Raw genomic sequence first — 27916 nt, 5'->3', positions numbered from 1 at the left:
ACTCAAAAGACCTTGTTCGACGAAACAACGTTCCTAAGTCCAGACGCGCGACGAGCCCTAAGCCTCTTCGCCTTCCTCTCTGCCGCTGCTTCACCACTCCTCCGTGTCGGTGCCGTAGGCCGAGTACCTCCTCCCTCCGGTACTCTTCTTCTCTCCTCTCCTCTCCTCCCCGTCCTGATCTCCTCTCCCCCCTCCTGTCTCGCATCTCCTCCCCTCGCATTATATTTCTGTCACCAATGCTGACATGGACATAATCGTCCGTTTGTAAAAGGACCACACAATTCAATGCTCAAGAATGAGCCTTGCAGCAGAATCTCCATTGCAATCGTCAAGTAGCAGTGAAGATTTTGCTGCCTTACTCGATGCGGAGTTGGAATTAGCTTCTTCCGACACTTCTCCCAATGAAGAGGAAGCCGAAAACGATGATGAAAATGATTTGCAAGAGCCAAGGTATGCTTTGGGCTGCTAAATGGGTATGCAATCCCCCTGTCGTTTTAAATTGGCATCAAATTCCCTTAGTATTACAGCTTTTAGGGTTTATTTTTAGACCATGACAACATTGTCGATTTGTCCACGACATGGGCCATTATTCATGAAAGAAAGGGAAGATCGATGTTCTCATAGCTTACATCTGTCAGATACTTGTTCTATGTCTCTAGAGCATTATCTTAGTCTATTAAACAACACGGCAACCTAATAACTTAATTTCTATTAGCTCCACCCATATGTGATCGTTGTTGGTCCCTTGCATCTCTTTCTCGACTATTTTAGGAGTTTTATCTTCTTTTGGTTGTCATCCAACCAATGCTAGTATCTGCTTCTAAGTGGGATTTCAAATTACTCATTCTTCTCTACTCAAGAACTTCACACGTAATTTGGATGTGTACACTGTTATGTCTTTATATGTATTTATGTATTGCACATACACTAGTGACCCTTATCTTGTTACTTGCTTTTGCAGGACTAAGAGACGCAAAGTTGAGGCCTTTGAGAGTTTAGAAGATCTTGAAACACCAACGACGGTTGAGACAAATCAAGAACATATTGGTATCCCTAATTAGTTTGATGAGATAGATAATTTTATCATTCTCTTACAGATTTACCTGTATTCTAGTCTAAAAAAGAACATGACTGTCGATACCAAAATCTAGCAAACATTAGTTACATGAAAATCCATATTATTAAGATACATTAAATAAAACCTCAGAACATGATCCAGGAGGGCAGATTATTGTTAGTTCATGCAGTCGTTGGACCCTATATTGTTAACTAGATTCTGTATGCTACTGAGAAGTCTGACGAACATTGAGCTCGACGTATGTACATGTCAGAACTGCAAGAACGAAATAACATCATTTAGGTTTTTGCCCCACATATATGCATGCAATTCTGACATAGTATGTTTACTAGGGTGCATAATCGATAGTCGTAGGCTCCAGTATGTGATTAAATCTTTACCTTGTTTGTATATTTCCTGTAAAGGTAAACTTTGAGAAAGCATCTTGACCCAGGTAATTGGGGTAGATATTCTGAACAAGAAGTTGGCTGTGACAGAAAACTTGCTCTTGCCTAGAAAGTGGCATCGAAATATTAGAAAATCCTATAGTTGCATCTTTCAATTTGGGACAGGAGTTGCTGCTTGTGTTTGCGGTTATAGCATAATAGTAATTTAGTTGTACGTGAGGACTTGAGAAAGAAGAATCACCTCATGGATACGAGAAATCAGTTCAGGTTACATTAAAATAATGGACTTGAGGACCTACCAACTAATTTTGAGAATGTGAAAGGAGATTTTTCTTGAAATGTTTAGTGGTCTGAAATTAACACTCAGAACTCATATTCTAAGGAAACAATGATTGGATTTTCTTGGTATGAACATCTGGCTCTTGTGGTTCCTGGCTGGCAGGCTTCTAAATTAGTTTTTTTTTTCATAAAAAGTCGAGCAGTTCAGCTTATATAAAAATGATGGACTTGAGGACCTACCAACTAACATTGAGAATGTGAAAGGAGATTTTTCTTGAAAATTTTGGTGGTCTGTAATTATTGCTCGGAACTCATATTCAAAGGAAACAATGATTTGATTTTCTTGGTGTGGACATCTGGTTCTTATGATTTCTGGCTGGCAGACTTCTACATTAGTTTTTTTTAAAGAAAAATTAACATGGCCTACTGGTTGTCGTGAGACTATCCAAGTAGAAGAATCCAGTGGGTTTTGATAGAGCCATAGAGGTTGTCAACAAAAGAAATTGCAGCTTTGCCATTTTGTTTGGCGCTGATGAAACTTGAACTGGAGGCTAGAAAAAAAGAGTTTTTATCATGACATTGGAGGCGAAAGAACTTATGCAGCTGAAGATGCCTCTGCTTGGCAACCATATTTGGTGTGCGTATAAAATGATAGATAAGTTCTGATACACAGGAGTTGTGTGTGAGTATATATGTACGTGAGCCTTTTCAGAAGCAACTGTAAAAGAAAAATGAAGAAGTGAAGGAAGCCATAAGTTTTAATTAATATATCCATGCTAACATGTGGAAGCTTGTGTGGCAAAGTAAAAAAAATGTTATGTTTGACCAAGTTAACCTTCCTCTGATTATATAGAGATGCTAGATTTCAGTAAATGCTATTTGTCTTTTGTAACTTCCTATTAATATATGGGCTGCAGAAAATCCAATTGGTAATGGAAGTATAATGTTCTCTTACTGTAGCAAATGAGAACAAGAAACAATAGTGGTTGAGATTAGTGTAAACCATGTTTATTTCTGAAAAATACGAGATGCTTTCCACCTACGAGGAAATCACAAAGAGAACCTGTTTCAAGGTGTGTAGTAGTGAGCTTAAGGTTATTTAGTAGAATTAAGACTTTTGCACTTGGAAATGTTTCCCTGAGATGCTTCCGATGTTTCAATACTTTGGAGAATATAGGAGCAATTATATAGTAATTGGTCTGTTGTTTTCCTTTTAAATATGATATTGTTTGCCCTAGTTTTGTCCAGATCAGATGTGGATGCTGGTCTTCCAAAAGATATCTTAGCTTTTCAGAAGGAAGTTTTGTCTCGACAACCTTAAACTTACCTGACCTAATTTAATCATCTAGGGGAGACGTAAACACACCAAATTTGGCAAAAAAAAAAAAAGGTGTATCATGCATCAGATGGAACTCATTGTGTTTCACTGGTATGGAATATTAAAGAAAATGGTTGTGCGTTTAGATATTTCATATTTTCAAGTAGTTGAATGTGTACAATTCCATATATTGCAACCCCAGCTTACATCCTTTTAAAAGAGTTATACTTTTTACAGTTCACACAAAATTGTCCTTTATTTTGTCACATTCTGAGTTCTGACAAAATGATAGATAGCTAACTCAAGGTATTTGTTCATCTTGTGTAATTTGTTTCAGGTACATCCACTGTTGGAAAAAATGATATATGCCCTCCACATCCTGGATTCTTTAAAGGATTATGCATGAGATGTGGGCAGCTAGAAGAGGACGATGGATCAGGAGTTGCATTTGGTTACATTCATAAAGTACATATATATGCCCATCACAATGTGGAGAATTTTTTAACTAATTCATTTATTTTCTTCTTTTTGATTAATTACTTGTAGCAACTTAACTACAAGGAATGTGATAACTTCATGCTGCTTACCTGCTACTATCCTGATGTGTTTAGTTTCACAAAGAAAGTGTAGTGTTGCTACACGGTTCTGGTACACTAGGAACACAAGGAACAAAACTTTTAAGGCAAATGAAGTTTATAAACATTTCTATACATAGGTAATTCTGTAGAGGACTATAGAGGATGGTTAGCCATTTTTCAGTCATTTTCATGCGTTGGTCATATCAGTTCTTGAGAAAACAAATAGTGGTAATCGGCGCATATATGAGATCTTATTAGAAGTTCCTATGGGTGCACAAACATGATGATCTGCAACTGACATAATATCTATTATCATCTTTAATATTTTGATGGCGAAAGTAGACATAATGAAGAGGAAAAAGCTTGATTACAGCCACAAATTTAAAAGGATAAAAGAGTAATTAGAAAGAACATACAAGTAGATAGGGGAAGGATTAGCTGATAATCTGAACACCATACAGAAAGTTTGAAGAGAGGAAAATACTTTTTAAGACTGTATCTTGAGAGAAACTTGTGGTAGTTATGGTATACAAAGTTTAGTATTCTGTAGTATTCAGATTTTTAATCTGATTCATTGCTAGAACTAGAAGCATACTTTCTCTTGATCCTGCCTTTTGTTTTGAGAGAAGTCACATCACAAACTGTGTTGTCATCTGGTAAGTAGAATCTGAAGAAAGTAGAATAAAATTGTTCTTGTATTGATTAAGGTGGTGCCCTGGCATTCTAACCAGATGTTTGGAGGTGAAAACAAATCTGAATAAACATTTTTTAATTCATAACTATGTTTACGATGTTATAAATCTGAAGAAGAAAGAAGAATAACATTTTCTAATATAGTTTAGATTTATTCTTTATAAATTTTTTTGCCAAAAAAAGGTTTAGTTTGACATTTCTTTGAAACTGAAGAAAGAAAAAAAAAAAATTAGAGTGCATTGTGTGGGTTTTATTTTCTTTGACATTGAATTTATTTTCTAAACAACTTTGTTTTGTATGGTTACCTTTTATACTTAAAAAACTTGGAAGTTGTATTCAACAATATGACATGCTGTTATTTGCAGGATTTAAAGCTAGGTACGAGGGAAATTGAGAGGCTTCGTGGTGCAGATCATAAAAAATTATTGCGTGAGAAAAAGTTGGTATTGATCTTAGATTTGGACCATACTCTACTCAACTCAACACGCCTTGCTGACATCTCTTCCGAAGAAGAATATTTGTTAAGACAGGTTGATTCCATGAAAGGTACTATGCACCCTTCTTTGGTTCCTGAATCATGTTGGAATCTTTTTTTTTTGTCTCTCTACATATCGAGTTACAGGAGGTAGACAGGGAAAGAGTCGTGAACATATGGGTCGTCCAGGATATTATTCATGTATGTTGAGAGTTCAGACATTTGTGTCTACTTCTATAGTACAAGTTTCTATATTGAAATATTTGCCTGTGCTGGCTGGTTTCATAGTCTTTGGAATATAAACCATAGGAATCTTGAGATAAATACTTGGGTTCATCCCTTCCATTTTGGCTCTCCAAATTCTGGATGGTTTATTTGGATCATTATATGTCAAGCTTTTTTGCAGAAGTCTATGATCTTATTGAGACCTTAAATTTTATTTTCATGTGCTAATTGACTCACTTTTTACATGTCCTGTAGATGACCCAGACAGAAGCTTATTTAAGTTGGACTCTATGCATATGTTGACAAAATTGAGGCCCTTTGTTCATAACTTTCTGAAAGAAGCAAGTTCTTTCTTTGAGATGTATGTTTATACTATGGCAGAGCGTTCTTATGCAATGGAAATAGTCAAGCTTCTTGACCCTGGTAAAGTCTACTTTGATTCAAAGGTAATTACTCAAGCTGATTGCACCCAGCGACATCAGAAAGGCTTAGATGTGGTACTAGGTGCAGAAAGTATTGTGGTGATTCTTGATGACACCGAAGCTGTAAGTTTAGTTTTGATTCAAGTGTTCAACATTTTGTTTTGTCAGGCTCACATGTTTCTTTCTCAATCCTTTGCTTGGTCTTGTGGATTGATGATGTCATTTAAACCGTTTAGAAGATTTTGTGCCTTGTCTGCATAAATATCTTTTTTCTGTAGTTGCCATTGTTAACTCTACTTTCATCCAATAAATCTTTGTAAACATGAAGTGATTGTTGGCCCACACTGTTATTACAGCAAACTGTCACATTATAAAATTTGTGATGTCAGCCTTACCTTGAGAAAATCCACTTGGAGAAGAAATTTCTCTTAAATTTAGTTGGGAATTGATTGTTTTATGCAATATTGCAATGCATGAATAAGTTTCATGAATATACACAAATACAAGCTACTAAAATAATATGCTAGAAATATACCACATCATGTTGCTTTGAAGGTGGAAAACTTCATCTGTTTATTAAACTTGGCCTGCAAACAACCTTGGTGAATGTACTTTGTACTTGGACGGTTCTTAAAAGTTTTATCAAGTATTTGGACTTCTAACTGTATATGAAACTGAAGGAGCAGTGGAAGTTTTATAATACTGACTGCTGGAGTAGAAAAAGCAATGAAAGATATGTAAGTTGGAGTGGAAACTAAATATGATATATTTTGCCCTGTTGGTGCCAGACCATTGCCTTATGGTATTTCTATATTCTTCATGCTGTTAAAAGATATTATAAAATTATTTTTTGTAACTTATGAACCATTATTCCTTGTTTTTTGGGTAGCAATTTACAGTTCCATAAGCTATTTATCTTGTGCATTATAGTGTTGTAGGATTTTCATCAGATAGCCTTGAAAATTGCAATTTGATTTACTGAATTTCATACATAATCTAAGATTGGCCTATAATATATAAGTTCATGTATTATATTATAACTTAAAAATATGATTGTTTTGATAGTGAGCCATCATGTATACATATGGCAGTCTTTTACAAAGCTCTTCTATTAAATAATATTTTGTTCCTATGATTTTCCTACATCATGCCATGTTCCTCTGGAGCAACTTGTATTGTTGGTGTTCCCCATAGCTTTTTAAAACATCAGCTCTTGTAGCTTATATTCACGAGCACATGATAAGGTTAGTTCTTTCATATTGTTAGTTGCATGCAATCAAACCTTGGAGGTGGATTAACATATGCAAAAAAGATGCACTATCAAGGTATTTGGAGTCAAGGTTCGCCATTTTGGTTATTGGATCTGTCTTGGAGATTTGTCAAACCGGTTTGTATTGCTCTGTACCAGTGTTCTGAGACATGATACATCAGTAGGTATCGGTGTTTCAGGGAATAAGAAAAAGTGGGAGAAGAGGAAGGGAAGGTGGTGGAAGGAGGAAAAAGAGCGAAGAAGAGGAAACGGTGGAGGAAGTGGAAGAGGTGAAGAGACATACCTGAAAAGTGATCAGGGCAAATATCATGTGTGGCGGTGTGTAATGAGGTCGTGATAAGCGGAGGTCATCAGTAGCCGCCTGCGTGAGAGGTGGAGGCATCGATCGCGGTGAGAAGATAGAGGCGAGAAGTCACGGTGAGAAGTCGTAGCATCGATCACGGCTGCGTGAGAAGCGTAGGTGTCGATCACGATGAGAAGATAGAGGCGAGAAGTTGCAGCATCGATCGCGGCTGAATGAGAAGTGGAGGCCGCGCTATCACGGCCTTAGCTGGAATTGCCTAAGGCGTGAGGCACCTTTGTGGCCAAAGACGTGAACTTAGCTTGCGTTGCCTAAGTCGCGCTTCGCCCTTGCGATACAAGGATCGGCCAACTTGTAACCTCTCGCCGGTCCCGAAGGACCTGTAAAAAGAGAAAGTTGATTAGTTTGAAAGAACGAGCGGCGGACAAGTTCCGATGTCTCGCGAAAAGGGGAAGCTTTACAAGCAATTCAGCGAGCACCTTGCGTGCACAAGAAAAAAGGGGGAGAGGGGGAAAACAAGGGCTTTAGAAGGTTGAACGAACAGCTGCAAGCCCACAAACAGCCGCTCACCTGGTCCCGGGCGTGACAACATGTTCCCGTCAAGGCAACGTGCGAACTTGCGAAAGAGTGTTCAACGCCCGGTATATAACCGAAGCCCCATCCAGCCCTGTGCCACCCGGGGGGTTCAAGAGGGCTGAGATGGCTGACGTTTTGGTGAGCGAAGGCAGATTCCAGAAATCAGCCCGCGGCACGCGAAAATGGAGCTGTTTTGGGGCTGTTTTGCTCGGTTTGGTGAGCGGTCGCTTTGTAACGCTGCAGCTTGTTCGAACTTACATTTTTACAAGCAAAATGACTCAAACCCAAGAGAAAACATGCTATCAAGCAGCTGTACATGTAGGTGTGAGCGACGAACGGTTCGTTGAATGGAGTTGTTGCGAGTGCGCGACGACCGTTCGTGACAGCGCGGAAGTGGGATTTAGGGTTTCCCACTATCCCTTCTATAAGGCAGACCAGACTGGGGTGGGTCCACATATTGGTTAGCACTCGAACTGGTACGTGTTGCCTATTTCATATGGTTTTGGGCGAAATGGAAGTCCTTGTCTAAACTTGCAATGATCTGTGGCTACATGCCCTGCCTTCGAATTGGAAAGTTATTTAACCTTACCCATTACAAGATGCAAAACAGTAATTTCTACCTTTTGTGTCAGTTGAAAGTGCTTATTCTTGGTGAAGATTTTGGACCTCATTTAAGTTACAAACCTTCAGCCTATCGGAAAACTGGCATATATAAATATAAATATTATCTTGAAGTGAATACAGTCTTTTGCACTTCTTCACCATTTATTATTTTGAAGAGTAACAACATAAGTGTGCATAGCAGCAAATTTGGAAAGATGCTTGATTTGGTAATGAGCTGTTAGGTCTTTTACCCTGCCAAATAAAGAATTTGTAGCATATATGCTTATGCTAAATCATAGGTAGGTCATATATCATATAAAATGCAGAAAAGAGGTCTCAGTAGATGAGAAATATGTAGTGAAAAGAGGGGAAAAAATGCTTTCATATTTATTATATATTGATAAGGTGATCTTGATATATTATAATTTATTGCTATGTTTTTAACATAATCAGTTGTTCATTTTCTGTTTTCCTTGTAGCTTGGCTTATGCAGAAGTTGTCATTACTGCAGGTGTGGCATAGACACAAAGAGAATTTGATTCAAATGGAGAGATACCATTTCTTTGCTTCTAGTTGTCGGCAATTTGGTTTTGGTGCCAAATCTTTATCGGAGTTGATGAAAGATGAAAGAGAGTCTGATGGTGCACTTGCAACCGTCCTTAATGTTCTAAAGCGGGCTCACCAAATGTTTTTCGATCCTGTGAGTTTCATTGCCTCTCTTTCAAATCTAGTTGTGTTTGGACTTTCCTTTTTTTTCCTTGATACTTATTAGTAGCCTATTTCAGGTCGTTGGTCCTGATACGTCAAGAGATGTAAGGCAGGTAAATCAGTGTTATCGTACAACTCATCCTATACATATTTTTGTGTCTTGTCTTCAAACCTTTAAAAAAGGATGCACAATGGCTCCATTTTAGTTGATCTCTAACTTCTGTTAATCCAACTGCAGGTTTCTTTTTGTTTAAGGCTTTAACCCATTTTCCTGAACTGAGTTTGTTCTAAATTTTAGAAATTTTATATATTTTGTTTTGTGGCTTTACATTTAATCCATTTTATCTGTACCATCATGGATGGTACAGATATTGTGATCCTATAATTTTGCCATCATACACGGGATTTGATTTTGAATGTTCTTATAATATGCATTGATTGTTAGATTAAAAGAACTTCAAGCAAATCATGAGCCCTGCAGACTTGGTTAACGTCTCTGCCCAGCTAAGACTTCTAGGTGGGTCGTTACGATGCTTTTTATTACTTTTTGATTTTCTGTAGGTCCTCAAAGGCATCAGACATGAGATATTACAAGGGTGCAAAATAGTATTTAGTAGGGTCTTTCCATCCAAGTCACCAGCTCAAGATCAGCCAATCTGGAAGATGGCTGAACGATTAGGTGCAACATGCTGCGCAGAGGTGGACCCATCCGTAACGCATGTCGTTTCAATGGACACAGGCACACAGAAGTCGCGTTGGGCTTTGCAGAACGAGAAGTTTTTGGTCAGTCCATACTGGATCGAAGCAACAAACTTCTTATGGCAACGTCAAAAGGAGGATGATTTCCCTATTAGTAATCTACGAAATCGTAATGCTTGACTTCTCTTCAAATTCTGAAAAGCCTTACGATGGATCTTCTATCTGCCCATGTATTGATGACCCAGATACGCCTTGGACAGTCAATCACTATTCCTGTAACAATCTTATATGCCAGCTGGAATGCGAGGATTGTTGATTGTCATACAAACATGTAAATGTTTCTCTCTTGCTTTCTTTGTTAGTCTAAGAAAAGTTTAAATTTCTTAAAATGGCTTCTACTTTTTCACTTTATGCTCATTCTCTATCTTATTTCAGGCATATCTTTGCATGATATGTGGTCATTAGAAGTTTGGTTCTGGTTTTTCAGATCCTTGATGACCGGAGGCCGAGCAGCAATACTTTGTTTCACTCTAATTTGCATGTGTGTTTCGGATTAATATGTTGTTATGATCTATGACTTATAGACGTGATCGACGGTTCCAAATTTCATTGAAAATGGAATCGATGGTTTTGGTTCCATTTGTCATGGAATTGGAACTCCGTTGGTTTTAGTTAGTTTGGGTTCTGGAACTATTGGTTTTTGTTTCAATTCAAAACAATTTGTTTTGTTTTTAATTTTGATTTAAATGAACAGTTTAAATTGTTAAAAAAGAAAGTAAAAAAAAGGTTTCATAAGGTTTATTGTATCGTGACATATTGTTCGACACGGGCGATACGTATCAATCCAATGGATGATCGAGATATAATTGATACATCGGTTTGTTTTCATGTCGGTATGGTTAGACAGTTCAGTTCTAATAGCTAGCATTTCATATTTCATATTCTGTGGCATGATTTGTCCTTTGATCCGTACTATTAGAACTGAACTGTCAAACCTCAGTTCCGATTTGATTAGTAATCACCAACTCGTGATCAGGGCTAACTTGTTATAAACGAAGAGTATCGATACTTTGAATTTTTGTCTTTTAAAGCTAGATTAATCAAAATTTATTTATCAGAAATATGTAATGATAACTAGAGCACTTTGAATTTTTGTCTTTTAAAGCTAGACGAATCAAAATTATCGAGTCCCGATTCACCGAAAATAATGACCATTTCCAGATCGGTGTGCCATAAACATCTCATTCGATTGGAATCCCGAGCATGAATTTTGTTCACACAGAATGCTCGATTAGATACCACAAGACAGTGGACTTAGAGGTAACAATTAAGAAAAGAACAAAAATCATTGGGTAAACTTTACGAAGGAAATACTTCAAAATTTTTAAAGTCTAAGCGATGATACTCGTTAAAGTTCCTACAGACATCCACCTAATTTAAATGGCATGAAACATTTGGGGACTAGCATATAACAAGGAATGTTTTTTACTTTATTTAGATGATTCATATAAACCAATAAAAATCAACAATTGACCTCACACTAAAGACAAAGTCATCGACGAGTTAAAATAGCACAGCGGGGAGATGCAGCTTCCACAAAGGCTTCGATGTGGATGTCGAAGAAATAAGCGGAGAAGAATATCACAGACAAAGTTATAAGTAAGGTATTTGATGTAATGCTTGTGTATATCTGTGTTTTTGGTTTTATTCATTTTTTTTCACAACATGTAAAGTGTTTGCAGTAGGTTTGGTAGCCTCATTTTGATTGACTTTTATGATTATTTCATGCTTATCAACATAGGTTTTATGTAATTATTATATAAAGATAAAATTATCCAAAAATAAACTATCCGAATAGTCATTTTGATTATTTTCTAGCTTCGTAGAGTGACACGAAGGGACAACCAACAAAACACCTAGGAGCTACATGTTGGATCCTTGATCCCTTTTACGAATGAAGGAGGATACTATATGACAGATAAAACTAACTAAATTTATAACAAGGAAGCTCGCTCATAAAATGTCTAGACCCCACACAACATCAGGCTTGAAAAATCTGTAGGGTATGGTGTTGACCGGACGGTAAATACCGATCTGCAGAACAACTCAGTATTGTACATTATTCTGATTAATAAGATTAAATTTGCTTAGAAACATAAATGTCAAACATCCCTTAAAAAGAAACTCAGTAGTGCTTTTGAATGGTGATGTTTTACACTGTCTACGGACAGTCTCTCTAATACTTCCGTCAAGGCTTCTAAAGAATCCACAAGGATTGCATAATCTAGAGCCAAAATTAGACTTAATATAAAACCAAAAACGAAACCACAAAACGGACCCTAGCCATTGCACATTCAATAAGAAACTACGACGCCAGTTCGCCTGGGTACCCCAAAAGGTTAAACCATTTTACATCAGCACGCCAGCTACATTATTGAGTGCTTTCTTTGCCATCTTGAATTTTCCAGCAACAGATTTTTCACTGCTTACAGCGACGACATACTGCTTGATGAAGTAGACGAGGCTGTTCCTTAATTCCTCTAGCTCAGGAATGGCACCGATTCGGGTGAAGATATTCCATACCAAGGCGTCACTGTTGTTGAAAACAGCCTCGAAGAGCATTCTGAAATGCATGACCCTTTTCGGGGTTAGGTTCATGGGATTTGTCAGATCGACAGTCTTTAGGATAGCAAGGGAGAGAGAGAAGCTGGATAACATCTCGGCGATAAATCTTGCAAGGTTCATGGAGCGGTTTAAATCCATCGATTCCAGTTCTTTAAAATGGTCCCATAAGCAGTACTGCCAATACCAGAAAAATAAGAATAACATTAGAGAATCATGAGAAACAGAGAGAACATGAACCAACAAGCCATAGCTTTAACTTCCTCACATCTACAGAATTGGATATTCTTATGATAGGACAATTCCACATCATCTAACCAAAAAAAAGATGGAACCATGAGGAGCTCATTGACAGCTTTTCAAATATTATTTTGTACAATCAAAGTAAAGACAACCATGAGGAGCTCGCTCAAAAACTTTGGAAACATCAACACCTTTTGACTTTCTCCAGTGTACAGGCCTGAGCATTCTATTGTGATTGACTAGTACAGGATCCCCAAAAGACAACAGGCGTATACTGAATGCCTAATTGGAGAACTTATTCAACAATACATAAACATATCATATATCCAAATTAAATTTTCCCGCTAGTTGCCAAAAGCCATATGTCAATGTGATTTGTACATTTGCATTCTTACATTCTTCTTTGGTAAAAATCATGAGATCTTATCTGACAACTGCATTTATTTGTAGGGCTAGATATGACCGTAGCATATGACAGAAAATTTAGTACATTATGGCCTATGGAGAACTAAAAACTATGTTAATAGGAGTAAAGACAAATATCATGGCTCCATCAACAAGTAGAGACTCTTTTTAGCACATAAATCCAGTTGGGAAATGAATGCATGCACATCAGACAAATTTACACAAAATCTCATGAACCAAAAATTAACAATTAAAAAAAAAACAAATAAGAAGAGAAATAATTATGACGAGCTACAACAATGATGACTATTATCACCAATCACCATATTACATAACGATTATACTATTGATAATTAGTTAGTCTATTCCCATGATTAATATTTAAAAAGCTGCTTTAAGGTTAATCGGGAGCAAAAAATAAGCAGCAATAATGGAACAATTAGACAAACAGATGAATGAGCAGCATACCTGCAAGCTGAACTTGTTATTTTTATCATGGCTACATAACTTAGAAGCCAAGACTGTGTAATACTTATTGAAAACCTTTTCTTGCAGACAACAATCAACAAGGACCCTCATAATCTCCCGGTCCTGTGGATTGGTATTTTAAAAGACAAGAGTTTAATGAGGTTGAAACTGAACACTCCCCTCCCCTCAAAAATGACAAAGAAAAATACATGACAATAGAACAAACCTGCTTCCCAGTTAGATCGAGTCTCAAAAGTTTCTCAAATGCATCAAGGTAGTCTTCCCCACTCATGATAATGCAGAATATCGCTCTTCTAATATCAGTATTCATCCTTTGTGCAGCCGCAAGCTGAACTAATTTTTGAGCTTCTACAACCTCCTTGATTATTGTAGTCGGCATATCCTCGACATCATCAATACCAGAGGCAACTTCCCCTGAAATCCACCATTGGCCTTTCTTTTCAGTATCAAGCAGCTTGCTCCACTTGAGCCCTCGAAGGAGAATGTCCTCTCCTCTTAGCTGCAAAAGATTGATCCAACTTTTAGGAAATTTAAAGCATAGGAAGTATGGTGTCCACAAAAGTTGCTAGCTGAAGACAGAGAACAGAAAGGTATAGCTCGTAATTTGTATGCATGAAAGATGTCCTGATTCTTTTGGGTAAGAGATGCACCTAACTTGCGACAGAATGCAGAATATGCAAAAGCTACGACAACAATAACTATCTTTGGCACTACTCTCATTTTCTCCTACTCACAAACTTTGACTTTACTTTCTCTAACTACAATTTTTATACACATGACAAAAAAATCAAAAAATAGTTTGCAGTTATTTCATATACACATGTACCAACAGAGCTGTCCACCTGACTTAACTTTCTGCCCCTATGTGTAGATTTGTACACTAAAACTAAGGGTGAAATTTAAGAACCCAAAATTTAGGGAGCATGGATAAAGTTTCAGGCAAAAAGGGCTTCTGCTTACAACATGATTTGGCCTAGAAAAAAATTCCTACATGATTTAAAAGCAAATTGGCCAATCTACAAAGGTTATCAACAAAAGCATAATACAAGACCTTCTGCAGCCATTTTTTCAACCGTGTATGATGTGCAGGGACCTCTTTAAGCCTTATCTTATTGTTCTTAATGTCGCATATTCTCTCGAGCATGAAGTCCATCTGCAAAGAAAGAAAACCAGAAAAGAAAAATGCATGTTCAGATTGACATGGAGATGCTTAATCAACAAATATATGAGGAGCTTACTTTACTAATACTTTGTTTCCCATCTCGTGTGCCATCAGAATGAGATCTAAACTCATTTACTCTATTCTGAATATTGAAGATGAAATCTTTCATGGCAGCAGGATCATCACCCCTAAGTTTCATTCCACAATCTGTCCATTCATCATAAATAAAAATGTGAAATTGATATGGAGCTACTTTGGCTTTTGCAAATGATAGGTGAGAAGAACCAAGAATTTCAAAATTTTCAGAACATAACTTGTTGCCAACTAAATCACAAAGTTAAAATTGAGTTTCAAAAGAGCATACAATCTAGTATTGTATCTATAACGGACACATCCAACTCCGTCAAACGCTTGCTCAATACTGAAAGCAGGTCATATATGAGATCACTGCAGATAGAATCAGATGATCAAATATCAGCACTGATGACAATAATCACTGCAAACTCAGAAAAAAGCAATAATGAGTGGCAACTTCTTCAAGTTAGAATTCATAGGACAGTCAGATTATCCTATCTGAAAGGCATATAGAAGAAGGTATTTATAGCACAAACTATACAACAGCATAAAGGTTACCAAAATGGAAAAGAAAGAACCAAAAACCAAAGATAAAATGTGTAACCAGTAATGCTTCTACTAGAACTCTCTCAAATGCCATTTGTCACAAATGCATCCATGCTATTTGTACCAAGGACCTCATCATGGATGCTACTCAGCAATGATATCTTAATTCAAAGAAAAGAAATGACTAGAGACTCAAGGATAATTTCAAAAAGTATAAATTTCCTAAGTATCATGCATATGCACCTCCAAACAATAAATTTTCCTCCATAAACAGCTTTTACGCATAAAGAAAAACTTGAAATGAATAAAACAAACTACGAAAGGTAAATGCAGACTTAGGAACCGTGTCCAATACTGCAGTCTACAAACCTGGAACAGACACCAAAAATGCACATATCACAAAGAATCTTTGCATAATTCTTCAAAAACATGCAATTCTCCTTCGCGTACTCATCCTAAAATGAAAATGAAATGGTTAAGTATACAAATCCACCAACAACAAGCCTAGGAAAAGAAAAAACCAAAGCACAATATTTGGCAACGATGTAAAAAATAATTATTAAAAAGATCTAAATAATTAGTGGTTGAAATAATTCACTGAAGCAGCAATAGAGAAGAATGACCATTACAGAATGACTATTCAAAAAAATTAAGTCAAATATAAAGAAGTATAAGTAGTCTGATAAAACCCAGTATATATCTCGAAGATTGCACTAGTGATGTCAAGAGGCGTTTGGTTGGTCGTCTAGGTGCTTGGGCAAGGGGAGGCAAGGCTTAAGCACCTTGATGGGCCCTAGGCAAGGTGCTTTAACAAGGCATTGCCTAGGTGAATGCCTCGGTTGAGATGTTGAGCGTCCCAACCACTCACCTGGATGGCATAGGCAACCTAACTCCCCACCAACCTGGTACAAAGCCAATTGCATCCCCTCCAACACAGTCACCATCCTATCTTCTCTCTTCCCTGTTCTCTCTACTCTTGTTTGTGCATGACCAGCATCCACCATCCCGGGCCTCTCTTTCCTCGTCTCTCCCCTTTCCCTTCTTCTTCTCTTCTCCTCTCTCTACGGCCAGCACTGATTGTTGTCACCCTCTCTGCCCTCTTCTCCCCCCTCTTCTTTCTCCACTATCCACAATCAAAGCCAATCCTCAACTGCCTTCTCTCTCTCTCTCTCTCTCTCTCTCTCTCTCTCTCTCTCTCTCTCTCTCTCTTATGGTTTAATTAATCAATTTGACATGGCAATTCAAGTTACCTTGAAGGACAAGGACGACTGTATGCCAATAAGATAAAACATCAAGAAATATTAAAAGGGATTTTGGATGAAATTAAAAGATTCAAAAGACTATAATACTATCATTTAAAATGTTTAATGATAAAACTACTAAACATGGAATATTTCTGTTAGAACAACATGAAGTTCCTGTTTTGACATAATGATGATATAAACTCATGCCTTGATTGAAGTTTCTGTTTTAATCATTATATGTTTTTATAATTTTTGTAAGGTAAGTATCTTGTTTTCCTCAAGAGGCAAGCAACAAGCATCTCAAACAATAAGGCACATTGGTGCTTTTAGTGCCTAGCACTTTTGAGTTTTGACAATACTGGACTTTACATACACAACCACACATCACTTTCAAACTGATTGAAGTGATTGATAAATTGACACTTGGACTTGATTCTTAATCATACCTCAAATGACTGAGTGAGAGAAGCAATGAGCTTTGCGCTAAAATCAATTCCAACTGAACATGCCATGCCTGCAACAAAAGCTGCAAAAGCAGCAGAAAAACTGAAAAGGAACCAACATATGTTCAGAATTATGTTGCAGATTCTAGCAAATCACTTCACTAAACAAATTACAAGATCAATCATTTGATGGAAGAATAAAAAATGACTATAACAAATAAGAATCTGACGAGAATCCAATTGTAAGAAAAGAAAAGGCCAAACAGCAGACTCGTACTCTTTCTTCCTTCATCTTATAGATGCTAGCAGAAGTAAGAACTCAAACAAACAATAGAAGAAATAGAGAAAGAAATAAACAAAAATAAGAAAGAAGTCAAAATAGGTTGGCAAGCAATTAGATCTTTTGCCACTTCAAGGAGGTACCAAAAATTCCTCAATGTGTTTCCTAAATGCAAGAATCTAACCGTTTTGGAAGACTATGTGCATATTACTTGACCCATTAGGGAATGGACAAGTAATTTACAGTCTTTTATTCTCACAATCCTTAAAATACAGACTTCCCCAGTGGTTGCATATTGTCGAGCTGAACCGAAATATTTCCCTAGCCCATCTCTTTGGTTGTTAGTGAAGAAGTAAAATGTTACAAATTATCTCCAAACAACAACTATATATTTTCATTTTTGTGCCATTTCCAGTGAGCTTATCATTTTGTATGAATACTATGGATAAAATTGTAGTACAAGTTCTCCCGAACAGAAAAGATCAAATGTTTTTCTTATTTTCAATATACGTGACAAATAAGTAACTGTTGTATACTCAAGTCATAAGTGAACAAATAAATACATTGGTCAGCCCAGTAACCCAAGTAAATATCATGATGTCTTGGTTGTCACAATAAAAATTACTGACGATAGCTACAATTTTATACCACAAACACATATGAATAAACCACTTCATAGGTGTACAGAGATCCAAATTTGTCCTGTTGGTGGTCCTGAGTTTCAAGTTTCAACTACCACTTAAGACTCCCAAAACTTAATTACCTCAGCCTTAGGTCAAATGACAGCAACTGACAGCAGTGAACTCATACACATACTATTTCAGTTGGCACTTATGAAAATAACAACACAATCTCCACATTACAGTATCTTGCAACAGAAGACACAAAGCTATCACCACAAAAATCACTCTTCAGTATAAGCTCAGCATCTAAGTTCCTCTTCTTCGAGTTTTAATATCTTACTCTAAACATCTAAATATCTAAACACTCTAGCATCATTTGTAGCATTAATAGCAAACAAGAACTATCATATTTATATTTATAACAGCCTATTTGTACCTATTTTATTTAAAATACACAGAGAAATCAGCAATCCAATAAATCCAAATATGACAAGGTTTATCATAGCCCAAAATCAATCCACAAACAATTAGAACTTAGTAAAAGGCACCAACGCAAAACTAATGTAAGCCAAGGTGCAAGATTTTATGTTAGTATATACAAAGGATTGTAGTTAAATGTCAGACCCATGCCAGTCCATAGCGGGACTGATACTGGTTCAGTTCATGCCGATGTTTCAGTACACTGACGCATACCATGGTACCAAAAAGGGGGTAAGGGGGAGGAGAAAGAAAGAGGAAGAGGTGGAGACGAAGCAGAGGAGGAAAAGGGGAGCACTAGGATATTGAGCAGGTTGGCGGTCGATGGTTGAATGGGCTGGCGGTGGGATCAGTGATGGCAGGACCGACACTGGCACAGGGCGAGGGCCCTCGCATGTCTCTCAAGATGCAATTAGGGTCTTGTTGACTCTTGCTTCTTTTTTAAATCAAGAGCTTAAAAAGAACAAGCTGGACCAGACCGTCTGAAAAGGATCAATCCACAACCCAATTGATGATCAGATTGGTGAATATTATCCGGTACATACCGTTTCAGATGAAATCACATTCCATGGTTTAAGCACATCCGGAGAGCAACCTGAGTTAAATGATTTGGATCATTACATATATATAGTATTGAAGCATTAACTAATTTTGGTATGGACACCACTTGAAGCTCTAAATTGGTGAAGGTACGACACCAAGAATGTTGATTGCAACTTGGTAGGTTTACAACATCATGAGATCCCACATCACCAATGGGAATCAACTAGTTGAACAACGGAGCATGTGTATTCCTAGTGGCTACATGTGGGCCGCTATAAGAGGTTCTATACAGCCCCAAATATTTGAGTACTCTTTTGGAGCAAAACCAATATGGTTTAAGCTTAGCTTATCACAATTTCCCAAGGCTTTGCCATCAATCTAGCGTAGAAATTTATGTCCAACATATGGTTCAATCTAAGAAAAAACACCAAGTATCAAATCTTTTGTAAGAAAAAAGGTGCAGACTAATAAATGCCTAATTTCAATTCCGAGTCTGCGATGGGTAACACAGCAAAATACCTAGGAGTCAAAACTATTCCTCCATGTTTTGTGCGAACATTATGTCATGAAAAAGTTCAAATTGTGTTTGTATGTTGGAAAAATATTAAACACTTCAATTTAGCTTGCTATTGAGGTTGGAAAAGGTACTCTTGAATATAAAAAGAAGAAAAAACATTCTATCTTTCCACTGGTCTCATAAAATGTTTTCTGCACTTTAACTTCTAATTATGATGAGACATCAAAAACACTGTGCAATAAGATTGACATGTAGCACTTAAGAAATCTCAATTTAGTAGCTCAAAGAACTAGAATATGGCACTACTATGCTTGCATTCACTAATAGGAGGAAAGAGGCAAAACCTTTCATTTTTGGTAGACGATTCCAGAAATGCCTGACCAATTATCTGACAGCCATCACTGCGAGAGAGTGACTGTCGAAGTCTCAGCCATGATATTGTAAACATTACCATGAAACACAAAAGACAAATACACAATCTAATATTAGAGTAGTACTCGAAAGATTGTAGCCACTTCTTTGGTAATTGATTCCACATTGGAATCATTAAGCTGGTTCAGAAGTCCTGAAAAAGCAAGTGATCAACAACAAAAATTGTCAGTCTTACTGAAAATAAACTAGAGGCATATTTTTATATAACATAAAATTTGATCTTCAACCAGATAAGTGTTCATACTTTTCACCCTACGACGAATCTCAAGAAGCTCATCGAATTCGATACCCAGACGAGCTCGCACCTGAGGAGGCATATATTTCACACTTGGAACTGTTGCAGGTTCTACAGAATGAGTTTCTTCTGTGTCCAATACATCAAGCTTCTTTGCATCCCCGTCCACCACTGGATGCTCTTGTGAAGCAGCAAGTGAATTCTTTTTCTTACGCTTCTTCTGACCCACATCCACATGTGAGGTATTGACCTTCTCCGGAGTCCCCTTCTCAACGACAGCAACTTCACATTCTGATTGCTCCATTGAAGCATGAGACAACTTTTTCTTATTCTTGTGCTTCTTCTTCATCGATGAGACATTCTCCTCTATTACATCATCATCATCGAATTCATCCTCTCCACCAGCAACTTCATGTTCTGGTAGCTCTATTGAAGCATCAGATGACTTTTTCTTCTTCTTGTGCTTCTTCTTCATTGATGAGACATCCTCCTCTATTGCATCATCATCTACTTCATCCTCTCCACAAGTGTCATCATCGAACATGGAGTATGGTTCAGATGGGCTCTCACCAATTAGAAAATTTATCCCATCATCAGGGCCGCGCAGCTTCGTGTCCTTGACTTTGAGCTTCTTTGACAGCCTCTTCTCCATCTCGAGATCCTCCTCACCGCTTAAAACGCCCTTGCCCGTCTCCAATTCCAGAAATTCCTGAAACTTAGTTTTAGACTTCCCCTTCTTCAAAGAATCTGACATCTTCATCTTCTTAATTTTCCTCTCCGAAGCCACCATTTCAGACTGTGGTTCCGAATCCAATGATGACTTCTTCTTCTTCTTCTTGTTCTTACCACTCTTTGTTCAGAAGAATTTCAAAAAACAAAATCAGCAAAAAAAAAAAAAAAAGCTCCACAGATTAAAGCAAGAACAGTAGTGACTATATATACTTGATGCTGGATCCAGGAGACGAATCGGTTCTGTTGCTTTGCCAACCGGGCTTCTTTCCTCTTCTCTCGCCGAGATGTTTCTGCAGGTCTCTCTGTGAAGAACAACAATATAAGAGACACGATTAAAAAAAACGATTTTTGTTGGCAAATTTTTCAGTAAAATTTCAGCGTGAAGAATCGAGAAAACACATATAGTAATTCACTATACCCATAATCGAGTTCCTCAGCGGTATTCTTTCAAACAGGAGGTCGAGATCTCGGGCAATTCCGAACCCCAGAAAACCCTTCAATCAAAACCCTAAACACAGGAGAGACCGGTGTGGTTCGGTCCGCAAAATCCCATAACGGGTTTCAGACCGCGTGAAGGCCGGTCAAGCGGATCCAGACCTGCGTCGGATATTTAAAACCAAGAAAAGAATTGACGTCAACACTAAAGCAAACGGCTAACTCCGGGTCGGATCCGGATGATCGGGTATTCGATCCGCAACAAATCGATCATTGCCACATCCATTACCTTCCCTAATTCTCCTCGGTCGTCGCACTTGCTCGCGACGCCCACCGCCGGGGAAACGGTGCAGGGAACCCGTCGACGCCGCGTCTACTACCTCCTACTTCCCCTCCCTCCCATGGTCACCCACCTCGACAACGACCGCATCGTCCTCGAGGTCAAATCCCCCTTCGAGATGTACGCCGCGTCTCCGGCTGCGATGTCGACCGCCTCGACTACGTCACGCTCGGAGAGACCAAGGGAAGGGAGGCAGCTCTTGGAGGGAGAAACAAGAAGGGCGAGAGGGAGACAATGGGAGGGAATGAGAGAGAGAGGGAGGAAGAAGAATTACCGTAGGGGGGTCGCCGCGGAGGTGGAGGCAGCGCACGGCCGCGGGAAGGAGAGGATCGACCTGAAACGAAGGCGTAAGGCGGTGGGGGAGGAGAGCGCGACTCGTTCGGGTCAGTAACTTAGTGGATTTATATTTAGTGTAATTAAAATATATGGGGTCGGGTCAGTTCGACCTCGATCCATATCGGATCAAATCGCCATCGGGTTATTCGGATCGTATTGTATGATCCACGCCAATAAAAAAGGAAACGGATCTCGGATTCGGATCAGGACAGATCAGATGTTCGACATGCGAGAATGACGTACGTGATAACGTAGATCCATGTTGATATAATCCCTATTAAATCAAATTTGTCTTAAGATAATAGATACCGATGCAAGGTTGTTGTAACTCCACGTGAGATCAACTAGTAGACATTGATTTATTAGTCTTGTAATATGGAGTCAAAAGATAGATCTTCTTAGGGCATTCGGAACTGCAGCTAATGCAGACATATATGCATCAGAGATACAAGTATCCTTTATGAGCGGGTGAGCTTGTAAGCTGCAAAAGCTCCAAGTCCTGCTACAAGCACAATGGCTGCAACTCCAGTCAGAATCAGTCTGCGCTTACTTAGAGCCTTTAGAACACCTCCGGATTGCTTCATCTCATTTGTAGGTTTTGGCAGAATTACGTAGAGGATTTCTTGATCAAATTTGGCTCCGAGCTCTCCGATGTTGCAATGCTTTGGAAGCTGAAAGCTCCTGAGAAAGCGACGCCATTGACCGTCTCTTAGAGCTCGCTCTCCACTGATCGTTAGTTTCCTCGAAGTGTCGACTAAAACCTTTAGTTCTTCCTTCTTGAATCCTAATCCTGTATCAAAAAGCAGATGGAGGAGGAAAGATGTTTGGAGTTCATTGATCATGTCATCACAAGAAGCGTGCAAAGTGTTTTCGGTCTAATCAAGAAATTGTACCGTACAAATTGGACTACAGAATCATATGGATTCATTCTGATTCATATTTAATCATTCGGATTCATATAAGAGGTGTTTAAAGTCTCATAATTGCTCGGAAAAAAGAAGAATAAAAAAGAGGAAGACTAAATGGAGAAAGCCTGCCTGAGAGGTCAACTTTCAGTGCATCGAACTCGCCCACTTCTGTCCAGTCACATTTCGGGTTGCACTCCGAGTGAGTTCGCGATCCTGAAGCAGCTTCCATGAATGAACTTTCTTGTTCTTGGTGGTGCTTCTTTTTGGGCAACTTCAATCAGCGACAGAAGAGCCATGGATGGATGTTCCTTTATACGTGCAGCGAATGCATCAGGGGAGATAGATGCCTTGCCTTTAAGGCCTTTGCTTGGGAGAAGAAATGTTCCTTGCTGATTCCTGTGAGGTTGGGTTACTCCAAACCTTTTAGTTGGAACTCCCTTAACTAGTGTGTACTCTACTGTAGGAATGTGGTTACCCATTTGGCTTCTTCGATGAAGATGCTAAACATTAGCTTAGGAACCTAATTAGTTTCTCCATCGTCAATCAACTATGTGCCTTTATTCTAACTCTTGACTATCATTTGGACTATTGGAATCAGTGTTCATAATGAATGTACAACATACATTATCATGTAATTGCAATCCTTGAGGGAATTATTTGTTTTGTCAGGTCTTAAGAGATGGGCAGACTCATTATGAATGGCAAAGGATCATTACATCACACTGCAACAGGTATTAATTACTCTGTAAGCCTGTCATCTTTTCACATCTTTCTTCTCTTTGAATTGCTAAAAGACAATAATAATATATTGGGAGTTGTAAATAAAATGGACCAAAATAGGGAAAATAATAATATTATCTATGGAGCTAATGATAATCGAATAGAACTTCGTCAAAAAGGGAGATCACTTGCCCCGGAAACTGGTTATGATTAATGGAACACTTGTAATTGTGGTCATCACTTCAAAAGTAATGGAAGATTCAGATGTTAACACGTACCTGAAATGTATCAGCATTCTACCCTTCGGCAAGCATCGGAGATCCTTCCCAAGAGTGCAAGTCCTAAAAGAATATTATTTGAGGGAGGTGATGTTGTGTCAGGACTGCCACTGCAAGAACATTACTCGGATAAACGGATTGTTCTAGTAAATGATTCCTCTTGAATTTTCTAAATCTGTGCAGAAAACAATACTGTTCCAATGATCCAGTCTTGTGTATTACTCGTTTGTGCAGAAAACATTTTTCTGATAGTCTTGAAGATATAATTTACATACAATATAGCACCAAATGTCTCTTTCAAAGCAGTATTTCAACGTGAACGATTGACCTCCTTTTCCTTTATTTCCTTTATATATCATTTACATGTACTAGCACAAGTTCTTCAGCTCGAAATGGAACTACGGAGACTCGTAGTTATCCATCTGCATGGGCCTTTTCAGTGAATATGTTACATACAACACTACTCCCACTAAGACCACAATGGCTAAAGCTCCACTGACCATGACTCGCATGCGCCTATACAAGCCATATCCCAATAGTTGCACCTTCTTCGGATCCCCCAGCATGCGTCCATGCCCAGCTGCGGTTCCTTGCTCCTGCGTCATTGCCTTCTTCTTCTTCTTGGTTTCAGCACCCTCCTCATGTAGTTTCGCATCATCGTTGCCCATCTTTTTCTCTTCGACCTTGTGCACATCTTTGCTTGCATCGAGCGACTCCTTCTTCCTCTCGTCCTTCGGTTGCTTGTTGATGCTGTCGTCTGACTCTTGATCTGGTCTTGACTTGGTTTTCTGGGTCGTGTCACTTTTGCTGCCATCAGCTTTCGTCTCCGTCGTAGCTTTTGGATCCGGTGCAGCTTCTGGGGCCTTTGCGTTCTCATCTTTTGTGCCAGTTTGGGCGACAAACTTTGGAAGTATGATACGAAGAAGCCCATTCTCAAACTTAGCGCTGATGTCACTGACGTTGCAGTAATCCGGTACGTAGAACTCCTTGAGAAAGCGTTTCCACCGGTCGTTGATCAGGGGGCGTTCTCCGCTGATCTTTAGCTTGCCATAGTCGTCGATTTGGAGCTTGATTTGCTCCCTGTTGAAATCTACATGTATACAGAAACTGAACATGTTATAGCAGCAACAAGAACAAGAAGGCTCTCTCCTTCGTTGCCGACAACAAAATAGAAGGGCGTAGAGAGAGAATGCGAGCCTGGGAGCTGGAGAAGGAAAGTCTCTGCGTCTTTTCCTCTAATGACTTCGTGTGGAGGAACAAAATCATCGTAGATTTGTCGCCCGGGAGCAGCCGAAGGCCGTCTCTCCATGAAACCCTTTCAGTTTGCTTCCTTCCCCTTGAAACTCGAATCACATGCCTTCACGAACGAAGGCAATAAATAGGCGAGAGAGATCCCTTTGGGTGTTGCTCTGCTCATACCCACTGATGTTGTTCCTTGGGAGGTTATGCCTTCTTCATATGGTTCCTTGGGAGGTCGCTATACCTTTCATTCTGCTTCTGGTCGGGTCATCTCCGCGCAAAGCAAAGGAAAGAGAAGGTTCCTTGTCTCGCCTGCACTCTTCTCTTCCATGTTACTCCCACGATTATCGACGAAGCCAACCATAAGATTCCAGTCTCATCCCTCTCCGGGTTAAAATTAATATTGTCATGTTTACTAATTACAAAAAAATATAGTAATTTATTTGACAATATTAAATTCGTGTTTTAGTTTTTAATTATTATTATTTTTTATTAGACAGTAATCAGACGATATTTAGATGACCGATTCAAAGTCAAAAGTTCAATATCTGCATGAGTTTGAAATCACAACATAAACTACTCATGTAGAACGACTTTCTTCTCCTTTGGCATTTCTAACGGAGGAAACAGATCTCATGTGCTTGTTGACTTTTGGAATGCCCAATCCTCTTGAAAGGACTGAAAAATCAGATTACCATGAGTTTTGGGTGTAAACCTTTTGACTTTGATGAGAAAATTCCAAATGCTTTCCTCTTCTCCATCTGCAAAGGAATTTGGTATTTGCTCACGCATGGCGTTTGCAGCTCGAGGCTATTAAGATCCAACTATTCACTCTCAGTTCCTTTGACCAATGATGATCGATGTCAAATCCCTCGTAATCCCTGAACACAATTTTGCACGTCTGCAAATCTTTACTACTTTACAAGAGAAAGGTATATAGTTTATTTTCATTGAGAAATAAAATTGAAATACAACTGATTGAATCACAAGTTTGTTATTTTTAAAGATAAAATCTAATTATTTATAATATATAAAACATATAGATAATTTTATAAAGACAATTTGTGTAGGATAGAAAAGGATAATTAATGATAGGGATACTTAATAAGAGGGTAACCAACATATATTTCCTCTCCTTCGTTATTATAATAATAAAAACTTAAATACTTTTTAAAGATAAATATACTTAATGATAATAGATACGATATCAAAAATATTCCAATCCATTGTGATATTTGAATCTATTATAACTATTTTTCAACTTCCAACCCAAGTAAAATTTAGTTAGCAATAATTACAATTGGCAACCCTCATTGTTGTTGACACTCACTTACTCTATATAGTCATTAAAAAAATATATATTAAATATAATATCCTAATTACTAATTATATATATATATATATATATTTACAAACTTACAAAAATATTACTCACCTCTTTTCTTTGTTTTATTTAATTATGTAATATTTTTTTATCACCTCTTCTTATATTAATTTAATAAAAGGTCGTATAAAAGTGAAAGAGTTTATTAGAATTAAGTGATAAATTTAAAATATTTATATTTATTTATTATGGTCATTGAGAGTTTATAAAATCTATATTTATAATTTACATTGTTTATCAGATATGAATTATAAGTTAAATATAGGAATTTGATATATCTCATAAGAGGTTTCGAGGAGATTGATCTCTTGCGGATGGATACATAAGAGTATGACTTAGACAGATCAATTAAGTCCATAATATATAATATAATGATAAAACTTGCAGATGAATACGTAAGCGTACCGAACTATTCAAACAAGATCAATTAAACAACGAAACAATAAGTCTAGTTAATAGAGACTCTACTTAGCTGCATCCCAACATCTCACATCTCAAACGCTGTCAATTAGGTAGGTTGGGCTCTGTCGCTGCCAGCGTTACATGGTCAATCACAATCACGTCATCGCCAAAATTGGCAGCCATTTTATGTCCTGTTTATGTTGATTAAGTATTTAGGAGACAGTGCCTTCAATATTAGACATATCAGGACAGGGTTTGACATTCTGTATCATTAATCTAGAAGCTGATAGACTACGTAACCCCCTATCCAATAATTCCATAATATTAAGTGAAATCATAAAATTATAATATGAATGACTAGATGATCGGCTAATTATTGTTAATTTAGACTCGTCAAATTAATGAGTCGGCATGAAATTGAGCTTCACGTATTAAGCTAATAAAGCATAATTTCGGACTTTCGTTAATTTTGGACATTGACAAAGAAATTTAGCAACTTCTTTGAATATTCTAATCACGAAACAAAGTAACTTTGACGTATGACTTCCTAATCGAGGTTCTGACTATCCTACGATCAAGCTAGAAAAAATTATAATATAATGAATATGTCGCGTTAGCCACAATCGGAACGAAAAATATATTTGGTTTAGCGAACAAAAATATATTCATTTGGATGTTGGAGCGGTTTAATCTCGAATCCAATTCACTATGATATTATATAAAATTATACGAGAATGTCAACATTCAATCAAACTCGAAAATAGTTTTCTCATAAGATAGAGACTCAAAATATATATCCTTATTAATTGATTCCAACCTCAATTTTTCTTGTGAAATTATAACCACGAATCGTGATTAACCCGAATTTTTATTTTAAATTCTGATTGACATCGATCGAATCAAGTTCTTTTGATTGATTACTGTATTGGTTCGATCGAATCGGCCATTTAGTTTTGGTAGCGAGTAACCAAAACGTTAAGAGAGAGAACGAGGACTAGATTCACTAAATCGCCCTGGAAATTTGATTCGGGATTATATGCTCTCTCTCAAAGATGGCAATGTTCCCAAAACACATTCTATCTAAATGGTGCAATCCCGAATTATGTTTCGATCCCAATTATGTTGGATCCGAGTCGAGCCTAAATGCATATTGATCGAGTGCGAAATGACGTGATCGCCCACCTTATTTATCCGT

The 27916-nt window shown here is 37.8% G+C and overlaps 3 protein-coding genes and 1 non-coding gene across 5 annotated transcripts; 1 reads left to right on the top strand and 3 right to left on the bottom strand.

The window, feature by feature from the left end:
- Positions 1-4: 4 nt before the first annotated feature.
- Positions 5-10017, top strand: LOC103993080 (RNA polymerase II C-terminal domain phosphatase-like 4). The gene is made up of 9 exons (XM_009413025.3): positions 5-139; positions 272-450; positions 962-1047; positions 3399-3526; positions 4698-4878; positions 5288-5577; positions 8716-8904; positions 8990-9025; positions 9474-10017. The coding sequence occupies exons 2-9, from the start codon at positions 296-298 to the stop codon at positions 9789-9791; spliced, it is 1383 nt and encodes a 460-aa protein (XP_009411300.2). The 5' UTR covers positions 5-139; positions 272-295; the 3' UTR covers positions 9792-10017.
- Positions 10018-11784: 1767 nt separating this feature from the next.
- Positions 11785-21816, bottom strand: LOC135617996 (uncharacterized). 2 transcript variants are annotated; one of them, XM_065118884.1, is made up of 14 exons: positions 21404-21816; positions 21098-21276; positions 20890-20981; positions 19957-20797; positions 19778-19845; positions 19625-19695; positions 16844-16943; positions 15523-15608; positions 14897-14979; positions 14609-14739; positions 14422-14523; positions 13576-13869; positions 13350-13472; positions 11785-12410 (listed from the first exon to the last, which is right to left on the bottom strand). In XM_065118884.1, exons 2-14 carry the CDS (start codon positions 21099-21101, stop codon positions 12021-12023), a joined length of 2385 nt encoding a protein of 794 aa, XP_064974956.1. In that variant the 5' UTR covers positions 21102-21276; positions 21404-21816; the 3' UTR covers positions 11785-12020. The 2 variants fall into 2 exon arrangements, with proteins under 2 accessions (XP_064974956.1, XP_064974957.1); XM_065118885.1 differs by having other exon boundaries at positions 21729-21803.
- Positions 21817-22125: 309 nt separating this feature from the next.
- LOC103993082 (uncharacterized) lies at positions 22126-22968 on the bottom strand. Its single transcript, XR_010488319.1, has 2 exons — positions 22828-22968; positions 22126-22580 (listed from the first exon to the last, which is right to left on the bottom strand). It is a non-coding gene; the product is annotated as an uncharacterized LOC103993082 (transcript).
- Positions 22969-24004: 1036 nt separating this feature from the next.
- Positions 24005-25261, bottom strand: LOC103993083 (inactive protein RESTRICTED TEV MOVEMENT 2). Its single transcript, XM_009413028.3, has 2 exons — positions 24894-25261; positions 24005-24786 (listed from the first exon to the last, which is right to left on the bottom strand). The coding sequence occupies exons 1-2, from the start codon at positions 25003-25005 to the stop codon at positions 24095-24097; spliced, it is 804 nt and encodes a 267-aa protein (XP_009411303.2). The 5' UTR covers positions 25006-25261; the 3' UTR covers positions 24005-24094.
- Positions 25262-27916: the final 2655 nt, after the last annotated feature.

The sequence above is a fragment of the Musa acuminata genome, chromosome BXJ2-7, assembly GCF_036884655.1.
Source record: "Musa acuminata AAA Group cultivar baxijiao chromosome BXJ2-7, Cavendish_Baxijiao_AAA, whole genome shotgun sequence".
NCBI classification, from domain to species: domain Eukaryota; kingdom Viridiplantae; phylum Streptophyta; class Magnoliopsida; order Zingiberales; family Musaceae; genus Musa; species Musa acuminata.
Note: the sequence above shows the minus strand (reverse complement) of the source record. Positions and strands in the feature narration are given on the sequence as shown.